The 16702-nt window shown below is 41.0% G+C and overlaps 1 protein-coding gene and 1 long non-coding RNA gene across 3 annotated transcripts; one reads left to right on the top strand and one right to left on the bottom strand.

Annotated features, from left to right (window-relative positions):
* Positions 1-85: 85 nt before the first annotated feature.
* Positions 86-3475, bottom strand: LOC107304129. 2 transcript variants are annotated; one of them, XR_001550156.1, is made up of 5 exons: positions 3113-3475; positions 2822-2974; positions 2474-2544; positions 2005-2274; positions 86-591 (listed from the first exon to the last, which is right to left on the bottom strand). It is a non-coding gene; the product is annotated as an uncharacterized LOC107304129 (long non-coding RNA). The 2 variants fall into 2 exon arrangements; XR_001550157.1 differs by having other exon boundaries at positions 2474-2549.
* A 1117-nt stretch (positions 3476-4592) lies between these two features.
* LOC102716956 (NAC domain-containing protein 104-like) lies at positions 4593-5754 on the top strand. Its single transcript, XM_006652250.3, has 3 exons — positions 4593-4902; positions 5011-5309; positions 5415-5754. Exons 1-3 carry the CDS (start codon positions 4743-4745, stop codon positions 5559-5561), a joined length of 606 nt encoding a protein of 201 aa, XP_006652313.1. The 5' UTR covers positions 4593-4742; the 3' UTR covers positions 5562-5754.
* Positions 5755-16702: the final 10948 nt, after the last annotated feature.

The raw sequence follows: 16702 nt of genomic DNA on the forward strand, positions 1-16702 counted from the left end.
TGCAATTTCTTGAGGAAAAATTTAGGAGTAAAGATATCCATTCTGTGCCTCTTGCAACATATATTTATTTAATGGCATCGGATTGCAAAGAGTGGTTCTAGTAAAGACCAATTCAGCACTAAAACTGTAGTTAATTTTATTGTGATTTACAAACCATGGCTCAAACAAGCAAGTCCCAAAGTGCCCATGACATTTTCTGCCGTCTTTTCAACAGGGAGGGAAGTGATCGTGAGTCGTGACGGTTTAGGCAAGAAAAAAATGGTGACAGTTTAAGACACATCTTTTCTTTATTACCACGTCACTGACAGTCCTCGAAGGAAACGGACGTCGACACATCTTTTCGTCATTACTGTGCTAGCCATCTTCCAAAGTTGTCGACGACACTGTCATGCGTTGAAGAAAAGGATATATCAGAAGCCTCAGATCGATAGGACGCAGGTAGACTCCAGCAAAGAAAAGATAGGTTAGCCCCGAGGACCTTGACGCAGCGACCCTCCCACGCTGTCAACAGCAGAATCCTTTGCTACTCACGCCTTTTCGGCTCCGTCGGCCGGTGATGTGTGCGTGGGGCGATCAGGCGCATCTTTTGCCCTGTTGACACGGGAACCAAAATGACATCAGAAACAGCAACACGATTGATGGGCTAAATAGCTAGCACTTCCTGCATTTCAAATTACATACGTTTTTATCTGACGAGTTATTCTAGATTAATGTATATTACCATATTTTTTTGTTTCTGCTTGTACTTTTAAGCCAAAATTTAATTTTTTTAATCGAAATTTAAAGTCTATTTTGAGATTTCTCATTGAAGTTTATTTTTCAGCATTAGCTTTTAGGTCACTGGGAGTTCATATATATAATTTTTATTCATAAATTATTTTTATTTACAAATATGACTGGAAAAGTAGAACAAAGATAATACTAAATAACGTGTGATGGACAACATCATATATGCATAAACATCAAGAAATGGCAAACAGTATATAAGACTAATCAGCATGCAGCGATAATGCTGCTGTCAACTGCGTCACACAAGGACAAGAAAGATCGGAGGAGCAATAATTGGAGGCAAAACCAGAAAAAGATGTGATAAGCTATCCATTTCGATCGGACTCAGTACAAGAGCTGGAGGAAGAAAAGGAAAGACGCAGATGGATCGAGTGACTGAGCGAAGCCGATCTTGGCTTGCTCTTGCTCAGCTCCACCTCCACCACCATTCCACCAACTATGATGGCATCCATGGCAGTGCTACCAAGGTGCTTGCACTGCCACGGAAGGGATAGCCCAGCATGTATATACGAGCTCCCGAACACTGATCCGGAAGTGGGTGACCCACTCATGACCTATGGCACAACCAATGTATACGTCGAAATGAGGATAATTAAGATGGTGTTTGAGATAATTAAGATTCAAGTATTGTTTTTTAATTTATTCAAAAAAGTATTGTTTTAAAAGTTATTTGAGAGCATAAACAACTGAATTAACTATTATAAAATAAAAAATATACTCCATATATTCTATATTATAAGATTTTTTAGATTTATCTAAATTTATCCTTATATCAACCTGTAATGTGTATGTTTTGTATATGTGTCTAGATTTATTAGTGTGTGTATATATATATATATATATATATATATGAATCTATGCAAGATAATAAAATCTTATCTAGTGGAACAGAAGAAATACTAAAGAAAGCTTAACTGGAAAACTTCTATATACTTTTTTTTAATGAAACACACTATTTTGGAAATCTCAATAATCCTTGTGGGATAAGAACACAGCCTAGATTTACGACAAAATATGATTGAATTCTCAGAATTAGTAGCAAACTAGATTTAAGGTTGTCACTATCATGTATCCATTCGTGCTCAAGGATGACTTAGTAGCAAACTAGATTTCAGGTAAGCTACCATGAATCTTTTCAGGTTAACTGCAGCAAGGACATTTCAACCTACTGTAAGAAGACACGTCTGCAGCTAAAGTGCAAGAACTTATACGTACCGCCATTGATCTGAAGAGCATGTCGAGCTGTTCATCTCTCTTTATTCCTGTCACACGAAGGATGCAGAACTGCGTCACCACGACGTCACCCAGGCAGGTGGACCCCGAGAAGCCACCTGTGTATGAGCTGCGGGCCCCACCCCTCATCTCCAGGGATTAGGTAGATCCCCACGTGGAGCGCTGCTGCCGCCGCCACCAGCAACACCACCACTGCACCCGCCACCGCCTCAACACTCTGGAGTGGTGGCCTCAGCCTAATCTTTGCATGGCCTGCCATAAAGAGACAAAAGCATGCATAAAAACTCTTCTTAAAGAGTAGAGGAGGAGAATATAAGCAGGAGAAAAGAGAGGCAGAAAAGTAGGCAAAGGGGCTAGTGTGGGTATGAGTTTGAGCACCAAGGAATGATTGATTAATATTTTCGTTATTTTTTTAGATAGGAGAAAAAGATTGTGCTGCTAGAATACTTACCGGAAGATATACTGATGATCAGGAGGATTCTACTCGTAAGCTGCACCAGGATAAGCATCTTACCAACTTCTCTGGACTAGGGAGTACAGTTGTTAGCATACTATAGAGTGGCTTAGCAACTCAAATACTATATTAATATAAAACTTGCTCTCGTATGACAGGCTTTTCTGCAAGGAAGATGGCTCTCTTGTCAATTGGCCAACAGCTTACTTAACGGTGTGCTACCAAATTATTCAACAGATTTAGTATCACTATCGTAAATCATTGTCATAATGGTAATGACTCTAAATGAAAGTTTCTCTCTTGCAAACTGAGCTATGAAAATAATTTGAAATGATTGATGCATACCTATTTTGATGAAGCAGTTTGCAGATATGTGCATAGAAAGCAAGGAACTTGAGTGGTTTCATCCACAAGTGGCGCTCTTTGTACTTTACCACAACTTCACTGAACTCTCTGCAACTTGCTAGGGCCAGTATGTGCCAGAATTGATGATAATAACTACAGTCAAGAGGGATAAATGAGCATGTTGGAGAAGGATGACGCCAGCATGACATCAGGAGGAAGACATCCATCAGAGAAGAAAATTGTGCAGTAAGGGCACTCATAAAACCAATTATTGGGATGCAGGACACTTACCAGTACATTTTTGTTGGATGTTTCAGAAAACAGTATATGGTACTTCCATGGCTGTTGGACATCCTTTTTCTAGCCTTTTTCATTCACAACTTCTCTATATAATAGAAGCCTTTATATCTCCACCCTATCACTCGGCCACAATGTTTCACATGGTAGTGCCCTAGCTTGCCAAATATCTGGTGAAAAATACAGTACAAAAATTTCGTCAGTGGAGGAAGTAACGAAAGGATGATTGTAGAGTAAACCTTGATTGGAGTCCATGTATGGTGCATGGTTGCAGATTGGAGTTAGCCTGCCATTAAACTGCTAAATCATTCAACAAACAAAGGGAAATTATCCAAGCAATTAAACTAAACATTTTGAATAACTGATCTATTGCAAAAAAAAAATGACATTCGTGGTTCACTCAGAGTTCAGCTACACATAATTACTCATGGATCAATATTCAATAAAGGACTATTTAAATATGGAGCATCTGGCTAACATCCTTAATGAAAATGGAATATAATGCACTCAATGCCACTTTTCAATTTGAAAAGAGAAAAAGAAATCGCTGATGCCATTAATTGGGATGAGGGAGGGCATATTATGCCTTCAGCAAGCATATCGTTAAAAGCCATGAAATTTCACTTTTACGCAACTACGCGTAGAAGCGTCCAAACAAAATTCAAGATACTATTTGCTGCATGATTGATTGATATTAACATGATATCCAACACACATCAAATAATAGAAATAAAGTCAGAACTTCAGTCAAATCTCCACCATAGTTTAATGACAGGATGAGGTTTCACATAATAACTTGGGCGTGCATCCTAAACAAGCCTGATGTGTGACTATGTCATCTCACCTAGATCCTCAATTACATCTCCTGATTTCAGATAAGGAATTCCAATGACCTGATTATACGTTTCATTGAGAGTTCTCATGGGTGAAGAGATGGCACTTCTTAATTTAATGTACCTAGAAGCCAAAAAAAAAATTAATGTAGCACAAAAGCAATATGTTATATTATGATCCATGCAAGAGTCTCCTATTAAAAACTTTGGAGTAGATGTCCATGTAACCTGATATATACAGGCTGAGTCAACGACCAAATGCATTCTCAAAAGGTTAGCATAATCAAGGACACTGGAAGGAACATCATTGCTACAAAGGAACTGTCTTTCTTGTTTCTTCAACTTTGTTGATAAAATATATCGAGCATGATGAGGTGCCATGCATGCATGCCTTGATGAGCTTAATTTGTTAGTTCCCATCAATCCTTCTCAACAGTACAGCTGCATGCAACATATTCCCTGAACATCAAGGCGCAGATACTACTGTCTAAATCCAACACCAACCTTTAATTGCGTAGCATCATCAGCTCTCCTCCATAGAAAAATGCATGGGGAGGGAAAAGAAAAGCATGGCACTTAAGCTGCCAGGCTTCTGAAAGCACCATGCTGCAGCCGCCTCAAAAACCTTTCAACGCTCCTTGAATTGCACGTCTCTCTTTCTCCATACCATTGCATACACGCATGCGGCCACTATAAGTACCACCAGGTCACCACATTAAGCAAGCACCTGCTCTCATCTTCTCCCCCGTAGCCTTAGCCTTCCACCCGCCTGCCTTGCACTTCATCTTAGCATGGCTGGAGCTTCTAACCTTCCTCCTGGTTTCCACTTCTTCCCGTCAGATGAAGAGCTCATCGTCCATTTCCTCCGCCGCAAGGCCTCCCTCCTCCCATGCCGACCTGACATAGTCCCTACGCTGACTCTGAACCTCTACGATCCATGGGAATTGAATGGTATGTGTCTAATATTTACCTCTGCATATTAATTGCTGTTGTTGTCCTCATCACACATGGCTGTAATGCTAATATCAAGCCCTGAGGAGCAACTGTTCTTTTTTACAGGTAAAGCCCTCCAATCTGGTAACCAATGGTACTTCTTCAGCCATGCAACGCAGACCAGGGCCTCGCCCAATGGGCACTGGAAACCCATTGGCTCTGACGAGACGGTTGTCAGTGGAGGTTGTAGCATTGGACTGAAGAAGACCCTCATTTTCTTCATGGGGGAGCCCATTGAGGGAATCAAAACTAGCTGGGTCATGCATGAGTACCACCTGATGGATGGGAATACCGATTGCAGCAATAGCAGCACTTCAAGTAGTTCAAGCAAGTGGCCCCACAAGAAAAAGGGTCAATCAGAAACAGTGAGTGCTATACTGCTATACGCATGTTTATTTATTGCGTTTAGTAGTACATATCATACTGCATGATTATTTAAGGTGGCCAATATGCATGCACGATGATTGCAGGAATCCAACAACTGGGTGATATGCCGAGTGTTTGAATCGAGCTACGATTCACAAGTGAGCTTCCATGAGGAGGGCACGGAGCTGTCATGCTTAGATGAGGTGTTTCTATCCCTAGACGACTATGATGAAGTCAGTTTTGCCAAATAATTAGAACCTTTGTAAGAGCTGTTAGTAGGTTAGGTCCTTCAACTATCTCTTACTTTGATAAGATCATGTCTTACTAGACCAGATATGTAATTAATCATCTCCTCCAAGGAGTTGGATGCAACAAATTTGAGCTAGTTCAAGAACTACGATATTGTGAATGCTTCAATATCAGAATATGAGATTAAAGGTTATTTGAGCATTTGATGATTTCTTTTGAATAGGAAAACACAATTTCAGATAAACACTTGATCAAACTAAGATATTAAGCACTTTTTTTTGGAGGATATGCAAAAGGCTCACACATCTTTTTCATTAAGGAGGCAGCAGAGTCTTTTACACAGAAACTAAGCACTATGAAAAGGATCGTGGTGTAGACCTTATAACTCTGGTTTTGAACTGCGCATGCATTGCTTTTGCATGCCAAGTCATTGCGTCCTTATGTGTTGTTAATTAACAATGGTAATTTGCTCACAAAGCAAGGGGATCAGTCTATTGAATTTACACAGGTAAAAAGACAATATGTTTGAAGCTAGTGCGAGCATATTGCTATTGGTGTCATCAATGAGCTAATTACACTCCAAAAGGTGACAATGGCCTATGTGTCCGTGGCACCCAAAAGTCATGCATGCTTGGTGAAGTGGTGACTGGTGAAACCATGCACTATTGACTTGCAAAATTAGTTAGCTGATACCCAGATAACCAGAAGCCACTGAAGTATCTAAACTTTAATTTGTTGTTTGCAGTGTGATAATGCTAGAAGAAGTCAGTAATAGATTTGTATCATAACTATGGATGCTAAGTCACTTCAGTTTTAATTTCTAGTACTACAGAAGTACAACGGTTATTGACTTCTTATTTTCTTAATCCAATCAGGAAATATGTACTGGGATAAGTTGGTAATGACTCCTATGGTATCAGCATGTCTGCCCTTACTTCTCAAATTTGCATGGCTTGCTGACATGAAAATGGCAGATCATAAATAAGTGAAGGAGAAAAATATGGGTAAAAAAATAAAAGGATTAATCATAACCATGCTAGTGGGTTTACATGTATTACCTTTAAGTAGTCCTAATGAACTTTATATCAATGGAGTAAAAGCAGAGATGGATGGAAAGTTCATATTATGAAGAGAAAAATGGAAGAAAGAAAGATGCATAAAGTATGCCTTTGTCTTTAAATGTATGCAGTGTGCTCACGGTGTCTTGCCCAATTGTGACATTTCTCTGCAGTGCCTTGTAGCGAAGTAGGCGTCCTGGGGGCGTTCAGGCTGCCCGTGTAATCGCCCCTTGTAAACTTTGTTCGTCTGTCCATTTCTCTTGCTTAATAAAATTGCGACATTTCTCAGGCTATTAGTGGCAAGAAAAATGAACATAAATGTTGACTGCGGTTATTGCTTGCAACTTAGCAATGTCCTAATTAAGGCAGATGAAGCTGCCAATAGGTAGAAGGCCACGCGACGCATGTGCTGCTTTTTTTGCTAGACCAACTACATGCATGACAGAGATGAAATCATGGAGAAGAATTGTTAGTGGGTAAGTCTGTTTCAATCCTGCCAAACTCATTATGTTAAACAAATAATAGGATCAAAGCAACATAGGACCACGCAAAGGATATTCCTAGAGGATTGCGGACACTGATTCTGGATGGACCATTTCAGATTGTTTAGTTAATAGACAGTAATCCGACAACGAGCATTCTATACCCAGATCCCAGTCTCCTCTTCTCCAAAGTCCACCAAGTACTTCATGATTTATAACTTTATATAGTACTGCATTGTCGTCATTTGGCAAGAGAAAAAAAATCATCACCACAGCATCTCAGATGCCACATTTCTAAGAACAGCAGAATGAATTGATTGACCAAAAACAAGGTAGGTTTTGCGAAATCGTTCCCCTTTTTTTACATATACTCGTTGACAAAATTTTATTCCGCCAATATAAAGCCTACTGAATTCAACAAACATCAAAGAAACGGATTATATGAATAGCGCTGCAGAATTTCAAAATAAACCCTAAACCTCCCCGCCTCCCCACGCCCAATCCCAGACTAAATTCCCCCGGAATCCTCCCCCCTCCGGTCTCCGCTCCGCCGATTCTCCATCTGCTTCGAGAAATCCCAAATCGCATCCTCCCTCGACGACCGCCACGCGACGCGCGGTTAAAAACGTGGAGCCCATGAGCAACCGCGTCGCTAATCACGGATTCATGGGGACTGGGGAGAGGGAGAGAACACCACCTGGTGGTTCGCCGTAGGCAGAGCAGACCCCGCCGGGAGATAAAAAACTGTTTGATGATTTTTATGAAGGAAAACTAGAGGTTGAAAGGCTAAATTATGGGGCGATCACTTTATACCAAAATGCAAGGAAGCGGTTCAAATTCAGAAGTATAGGCCGATTTGTCTGTTAAACGTGAGTTTCAAAATCATTACAAAAGTGCTGATGAATAGAATGACCCATATTATGAATTATTTGATTGCAAAAAATCAAACAGCTTTTTTTGAAAGGGAGATTCATCATGGAAGGTGTGGTAGTGTTGCATGAAACTCTTAATTCCTTACACCATAGAAAAGGAAAAGGGGTGATTTTCAAGGTCGACTTCGAAAAAGCATATGACAAAATTAAGTGGCCATTTGTGCATCAGATGTTAGAGGGAAAAGGATTCCCACACAAATAGAATGACTGGATTATGAGTGTAATAAGAGGGGGAAAAGTTAGTATTAAAGTGAATAATCAAGAAGGGAAATTTTTCCCGACTCACAAAGGTTTGAGACAAGGGAATCCTTTATCACCAATAATGTTTGATATAGCTGCTGATGCTCTGACTATTCTGATGGAGAAAGCTCAAAACAGTGGCTTGATTAAAGGATTAGAAGAAAATATGATAGAGGGAGGTAATACAGTTTTGCAGTATGCCGATAATACTATCTTTTTGATGGAGGAATCAGTTGAGAATGTGAAGAATTTGAAATTTATTCTATGTCTTTTTGAACAAATGTCAGGTCTTAAGATAAATTTTCATAAAAGCGAAATTTATGGGATTAGGATTAGCAAAGAAAAAGAAGAGATGTATAGTGGCATAATGACTTGTCAAATTGGTTTCTTGCCAATGAAATATTTGGGTATTCCAATAGATAAAAAAGAATTTTAAATAGAGAATGGAAAATTACTGAAAATAAGGTGGAAAAGAAACTGAGTTGCTGGCAAGGGAAGCTCCTTTCAATTGGGGGGCGAATAACTTTGATTAATTCTAGTTTAAGCAGTGTGCCCATGTATATGATTTCTTTTTACAAAATTCCACAGGGAGTGAAAGAGAAAATTGATTTCTTCAGAGCAAGATTTTATGGCAGGAAGACCAAGGGATTAAAAAGTATCATTTAGTGAACTGGGATGCGGTTTGTAAACCCAAAAATCAAAGAGGGTTGGGGATCTTAAATTTGAAAATCATGAATATCGCTTTGTTAGGGAATGGTTATGGAAGCTGATTAACGAAGAAGGAATGTGGCAGGAATTAATAAGAAAAAAATATTTGAAGGATAAAACCTTATCTCAAATTAAACATAAAAATGGAGACTCGCTTTTTTGGTCAGGTTTGATGGAGAATAAGGATTCTTTCATGAATTTCTATAGGTGGCGTTTAGGTAATGGAAAAGACATTTTGTTTTGGGAAGATATTTGGTTGGATAAAAGAACTCTAGCTGAACAATTCTCTGATCTTTATAATATAACTTTTACTAAACATGTCACAGTTGAGAAAGTGTTAACCAATGATTGGAGTGCTGTGAGATTTAGAATAGCTTTGATCGGAAGTAAAGCGGAAAGTTGGGAAAGATTGAAAGAAAAATGTGAAGGAATTAATTTGTCTGAGGATAAAGATGTCTTGGTTTGGAATTTGACAAAAGATGGTAGATATTCGGTTAAGTCTTTTTATCAAGCAATGATGATGCAGGGGGCTTGTTATCCTTTTAAAAGAATATGGAAATTTAAAGTCCCTCTCAGAGTTAAAGTATTCATTTGGCTGATTCTCAGAAATAGTATCTTAACTAAAGATAATTTGTATAAGAGGGGTTGGAAGAAGAAGAGTAAAAAATGTCAGTTTTGTGAAAAAGACGAGACAATTGATCATCTTTTCTTTCAGTGCAATTTAGCTAGATTGGTCTGGAGTGTGATTAAATGGACTTTTGCTGTTAACATGGTGAACAATAGAAATGATTTGTTTGATAATTGGATGAGAGGTTTTAACAAAGCTACGAAAAATCTGGTAGCTGTAGGAGTTTCAGCAGTCTTGTGATCTATTTGGAAAATAAGAAACAATGCTTGTTTTCAGGATAAGTTTCCGAACGATCCTGTAGAGGTAATTTTTCAGATTGCTAATTGTATTTCGTTGTGGTCTCTTATGCAGATCAAGGGGGACGGAGCAGGAAAACTTGAAAATGGAGCAAGATTACTCAAACAAGTGGCAATGGAAATTTATGATGTGAAACATGGCTGGGGTCTGAAGACAAAGTGTCTCAAAGGATGAGCTGAGTCTTTTTGTTTCCTTTTGATGCTAGTTCCTTCTGGAGTGTTGTGACCGAGGATCCTGTTAGTCAAGTGGTTGTGTTTGTCTCCTGATGATGTTAGTTTAAGTGGTTTTGTGAAGTTAGCTCAGTAGAGAGAGGCTGGGTTTGGTCTGTGTTACATGAGTAATGTTTTGGACATATTGTTATCTTTTCTGTTAATGAAAAGGGAAGGGGTTGTTGCCCTTCTTTCTTAAAAAAAAAAAAAAAAAAAAACCCCGCCGGGAGATACACGGACCACTCGCAGTCCCTCGGCCCCGCCCCGCCGCGCCGCGCCGCCGCCGCCGACAGCCGCGCCAGCGCGCTTTCCCGAGCGGAGAGCCACAGGGAGGGAGACGGAGGGAGGCGCACCGCGCGGCGCCTTCGTTTTGGGCTTCCAAAAAACTCGGTGGGCTTTAACGGGCCGGGCCGAACAGGCCCACTTGAGACGACTGCGCCGTTCGAATCGGACTCCCGAGTCCGAAGCGAATTTCCCGCGAGTTATCTTTTTTTTTTTCGCGCGAAGCAGAGGCGCTCCACTTCCACCGCCATTGGAAGTCGGAGTCCGACGAGGTCGCGGCGAGATCCTGCGGGGGGCTATATAATCTCGGCGCGCATCCTCCGCTGCCGGATCACGTCGTCCATCTCGATCCTCTCGCCTTCCGCTCCACTCCACGCGCACACGGCGATCTTTTTGGCTGGCCATTTGCTGTGTCATGTCGACGGTGTCCTCCTCCGCCTCCTGCTCCGCGCCGGTTCTCTCTCCTCGGCGCTCTTCTTCGGCGGTCGGATGGTGGTGGCGGGATCCCCCTTCTTCCTGGTGCTGGAAGACGAAGACGAGGTCAGCTTTTCCGGGCGTTCGTCGCCTGGTTACGCTCCGGTGGCGTTGGGCACTCCACGACGCGTCGCGTCGCCGGATTACGCACCGGTGGGTCGTCCTCTCCGCGTGGCGTCTCCAGACTACACACCGGAGAGCCCTCCCCGCCGTGAGGCGTCGCCGGAGTACACACCAGCGAGCCCTCTCCGACGCGCGGCGTCACCGGATTACACTCCGGAGAGCCCTTCCCGCCGTGAGGCGTCGCCGGATTACACCCCGGAGAGCCCTCCCCGCGGCCGTGCGGCGTCGCCGGACTACACCCCTGAGAGCCCTTCCCGCCGTGAGGCGTCGCCGGATTACACCCCGGAGAGCCCTCCCTGAGGCCGTGCGGCGTCACCGGACTACTCTCCAGAGAGCCCTCCCCGACGTGAGGCATCGCCGGATTACACCCCATCGACGCCTCCGCAGCGGGCTGCTTCGCCGGACTACACCCCCATCGACGCCTCCACGCCACGCTGCTTCGCCGGACTACACCCCGTTGACTCCTCCCCGTCGGGCTGCTTCGCCGGACTACACCCTGTCGTCGCCTCCGCACCGGGCTGCTTCCCCGGACTACATCCCGTCGTCTCCTCCGCGCCGCGCTGCCTCGCCGGACTACACACCATCATCTCCTACGCGCCGCGCTGCCTCGCCAGACTACACACCATCGTCGCCTCCGCGCCGCTCTGCTTCGCCGGACTACAACCCCAGCACGCCGCCCCCGTCTCGCACGACTCCGCCGCCGCGCCGCCACCATCCCTACCAGAGGAGTGGCCGTGGCTCCGGCAGCGCCTGCTCCTCGCGCGTCGTCCGGGTCATCGGCGGTCAGCATCGCCGACTCATACTAGACGAGTAGACATCTTGTAATACGAAATCTTGGAGTTCTTGATGTTAATTTCTGCTCTATCTATCAATGTAATCTATAGCAGAATCAGCTGGAGAATCTATGCAGAATCAGCTGTAATATGATGTTTATGAATCAATGAATACTCCAATTTAACCTGATCTTGTCATCTTGTGTTGAAAACTTGGCTTCAGCGACTTCTTTCGATCAACCCAGTTGATTTTTTATCTCTGTTTTTGGTTGCTCGTGATTCTTCCGAGTTCATAAACTTGTTATAGTAGGCTAGTTTCTGACAGAATGTGAAGCACGGGCTGTTCCTTACACTCGCAGAACCACTCGATGACATTGTGAACGATTTTCTCGAAATACTAAAATTCTGAAACGTTGTGCTGACAACTTGTCCTCATAAACTGTTCCTTACACTCTCAGAACCACTTCTTTCGATGAAAGCTGCTGCCTTTGGTTGCTCATAAACTGTTCTTTGCACTCTCACAAAGCACTCGATGGCGTTGCAAGACTGAACCGTCCAAGCTAATCTATCCCATCCTCTATCCTGAAAACAGAGGATGAAAACTACAAATTGAGCTCCAACAGAACGGCTATTCTATCATCTATTTTTAGAGGTCATCCATATTAGGAGAGAACCTTCATATTTAGATGATCTCTCCATCCTCCATAGAGATACAGAGGATGTCATATATGGATGATCTAGTAGAGTACAAAGAGATATGAAGAATAAAACTAGTTTAGATGACCATCCAAATGAAGATATGGATGACCAAATTTAGATTAGCTGTTAGGAATGCTCTTAGTGTCTGCATGCGTGATGCACTGTGCAAGCAACAAGAATCTGAACTGACGGCTCAATCACTGAGGCACAATCTGCAAACTGCAGATAGCTCTCCATCAGATTCTTCAGAGCAAGTTAATAGTCAATTCATACAATAGCATAGACTACACAACTAATATCCGGTCCCACCTGTCATACACACATGAGTCTTGAAGTCTGTGCTATAGTTGACTACAAATTAGTAGCCCGCTGCCATTCTCTCTCTCCTTTTATCTTATTAAAATATGCTATTGTACCTGCTCTCCGAGGGCGAAACGACACTCAGGCGACAAACAGCAGCAGCAGCATCTCCAGAGGAATGCTCTGGCAAGTGGCCATTGGCAACATGACATTGTTCAAAGAAACCGGCCAAAAAAAAAAAGCCTCAGCAGCAGCCGAAAGAGACGTTTCTTCAGAAAAAAAAAAGCGAGAAGAGATGCATGCTCGATCTAGAACATCGGTGGATTTGATCATTGATCGGCCAAAAAAACAATCCCAAAAAACAACCGTGAATTGGCATCCTGAAAGAATGTGCAACACTGCTGCTACACGTGCACCTGATCCTCTCCTCTCCTGCTCCATGGCCTAACCTTATCTGAAAGTTTTCTCTCAAGAATGTTCTATATGGATGCATGCACAACGTTATTTAGATTCAGAAGCATCACCTTGTCTTTCAAATCGTGCCAAAAATCTTCTCTTTGATACTACTAGAAGTATTCAAACGAGCATGCGTTCCAATGTTCAGAGAAGTTCTCTCTCAAGAATGTTCTGCTGATTAGGCATGTGCAACGTGATTTAAAATCAGAAACATATCATCAAATTGAGCCGAAATCCTCTCTTTGAAGAGAAGCTATTCCATAAGGTATCCTGAACGTCCACAACTTTGCTAGGGCAAATCATACTGATACGTGGCATCTGTTATCTGGTCCAAAGTTACAGCTAGCAACCAGCAACAAACTTTGAACAGTACACCCCCTGTGTTTGGCTAATGTATTGCTACTTTCTTATCCATGGAATCTGACTTGGAATTCCAGAACTTTAATACTACTGTTGCTGCTTTGAACTTGACAGTTTGCCGGCACTTCAGTTAACCATCACTTTGGCACTTAGCTGTTCCTTTTTAATAATCCCTTCGGTTTCTAATAATTGATGTTGACTTATTGACTTTTTATTTACGTTCGACTTTCGTCTTATTTAAAAATTTATATAATTATTAGTTACTTGGTTATGATTTGATATATTACTAAAATAACTTTATGTATGATTTATAATTTTTTATATTTAAACAAAATTTTAAATAAGATAAAAGGTCAAACATAAATAAAAAATCAACGTCACTGGTTAAAAAAATCGAAGGGAGTACGTAAAATAATTCTTTATTTTTGGTGTGGTGAAAAAAGATGCCTAACTCGCTAGACTCCAAGACATCAGCTTGTGAAATTTGGGTGTACCTCACTATGGTCACTGTCTGCGTAACTTTCTCTGTTCTTCACTCTGTTTCTGAATATCACCAAATATGTTTCACGCGGCCAGAGGTGAAAACTTTTGGGTTCGTTGATAGGAGAAAAGTTTTCTTTTTCCAGTTCTTTTTTGCTTATTGGAGAGGTCAACCGCGTAAGTCAACTATCGCCGGTGAGTCGCAGTTTACGTATGTCAGGCTCTCATGGTAGATAAATAAATGCACAGTTTTATATTGTTTTCTTAAATCTGCTGCTCTAGAAAAATAGCAAACGTTTGTTTTAAAAGTTTTTTTTTTAAGGTAATCGGTAGGAGCGCTGCCATTCATTAGAGTAGGAAAGTGTTTCAAAAACTTTAGGAAAGACCACTTTCACTGAAAAATATGGACAATTCGACAAAATCTGAAGCCTACGGGAACTTATAATTTCCACATCTAGCCAAAAAGGCTGCAAATTCTGGCCGGCACAGCAATTTACTAATGGTTTTAAGACCAAAAAAGATTGAACTGAAAATTTAACTTGTATTGGAACTTTCAAGTCAAACTGTTACGCCATTTTCTACGGTCTGAGCTGTGCAGTGCGCAGTTGCGTGTGCGTGCGGTCTAATCTTTGAAAAGCCTGCGTTGTTTTGGATTAAAAAAACCCGTGGTAAAACATTGCGGAGGAGAGACCAGTCACAGTTAATAAACCAATTAAATATACATAAACATTAAAATTAATTACACGGTTACGCGGGAAATCGTGAGACGGATATTTTAAGCCTAATTAGTATATGATTAGTCCTAAATGCTACAGTAACTAGCATGTGTTTATGACGAATTAATTAGACTCAAAAGATTTATCTCGCGGTTTTCAGGTAGAATCTGAAATTTATTTTATAATTAAACTATGTTTAATATTTTAAATATATGATGTTACGCGTCGATGAGCTCTCTTCCAAAATTTTTTGGAATACTGAATGCAGCCAAAATCGGCAGCGATTGCCATTTTATTACCGTCTTAATTTTGTTGTTAAGAACTGAACAGAAGTCAACTTTGTTCAAACTTCAAAGGACCCTTTTTATTAGCTAGGGATGATTAAGTTGGCAATGCATGATGGTGGTGCTAGCAAGCCAGCTAGCACAGGACCGGAGACTTCAAGTGTTCTTGTCCACAGAACAGTATTCCATATGAATTTATGGGATCGTGGAATCAATATCGGTAGTTGATGCATAATCAATAATCATTAACTCCGTCTTATCACTCTTCCATTATCTAAAATAATAGAGATTTGCTCCGGTCCAACAAAAAGTATCTCGAGATACCGGTATTTTGAGGTAACAAATCGTTTTCTACCATTAAATCTAACTGAACAGGATGTACACTATTTGGTCCAACGATTAGAACGATTTGGTACTGCGAGATATCGGTACCTCGAGATACTTTTTATTACTTTTTGTTGGCCTAATCTCACCATCATTTCAAAATAATAATATTTCGGCTTATCTCTCGTTTGAGCCTGGTCTTACCATCATTTCATTAATTCATTTAGGTTACAAATATCCATCTACATATATGAACTACAAACGAAATTCGCGTGTTAGTTAAAAGCTGCTTAATTCCATCCAAAAATGAGCTGTGTTATGTTGTTTCGATATTTAAATGTATTAGAGTTCCATCCACCATATCTCCTAAAATAAATCCGTGATGATGCCCTTCATTTAATTAATTATATATATATACGTGTGCGTATATACACACAATAGAAGTACAACTCCTCTGCAATCTAATCTTTTATTGAAAAAAGATACTATTAGCAGAGATTAGCTTAAGATTACCAGCCATCAACGTATCCGAGTTGTGATGATAATAGGTGTGTTCGCAAACGCTGATTGCATTTGGCTAATTCGCACAACAAAATAAGGAAATTCATTAACAAATGATTAATTAATTATTAGCTATTACAAACTTTAAAAAATGGATGAATATAATTTTTAAGCTACTTTCATATAAAATATTTTTGCAAAACTGCGTACACAAAACAAGAAAATTCATTAGCTTACGATTAAGTAATTATTAGCTATTGCAAACTTGAAAAATTGATTAGTTTAATTTTTAAACAACTTTTATATAAAATATTTTTAAAAAACATACAATTTAACTATTTAAGAAACGTGTGCACGAAAAAGAGGTAAATATTAGCCCCATGGCGTTTGCGCATCCAATGTGAACAACATTATATGTTCATGCCCTTGATGTCACTTCTAAAATGTAGTTTGGCCATCTGTCTCATCCCCTACGGTCGTATATGATCAATTCATGATGGCCATCAACATTAATCACCCAATTCACCATCCTACGTAGCCTAGCCCTATGAAGATAAGAGTCCCTTGATTTGGGTAATGCTGCTGCCCCTGCCGGCTACACTGCTTCGAAGTGCAGTGTAAACCTGTAGCCTCAGACTTTAGCACTGTCATAGCCGCAGTTAAGCTGGCATTAGCACCTACTCAGCACTGAGTTGTTTAGGTTTAAGTGTGTTGCTCGAGGTGCCAATCAGCTAACCAATGGAGTTTGTGGATTCAACTGTACAGATCATATTTTGTAACCTAGCGATGTTTGTCTTGTAAGAAAGATTCTCTGTTT

Source organism: Oryza brachyantha, chromosome 4 (genome assembly GCF_000231095.2).
Source record: "Oryza brachyantha chromosome 4, ObraRS2, whole genome shotgun sequence".
Lineage (NCBI taxonomy): Eukaryota > Viridiplantae > Streptophyta > Magnoliopsida > Poales > Poaceae > Oryza > Oryza brachyantha.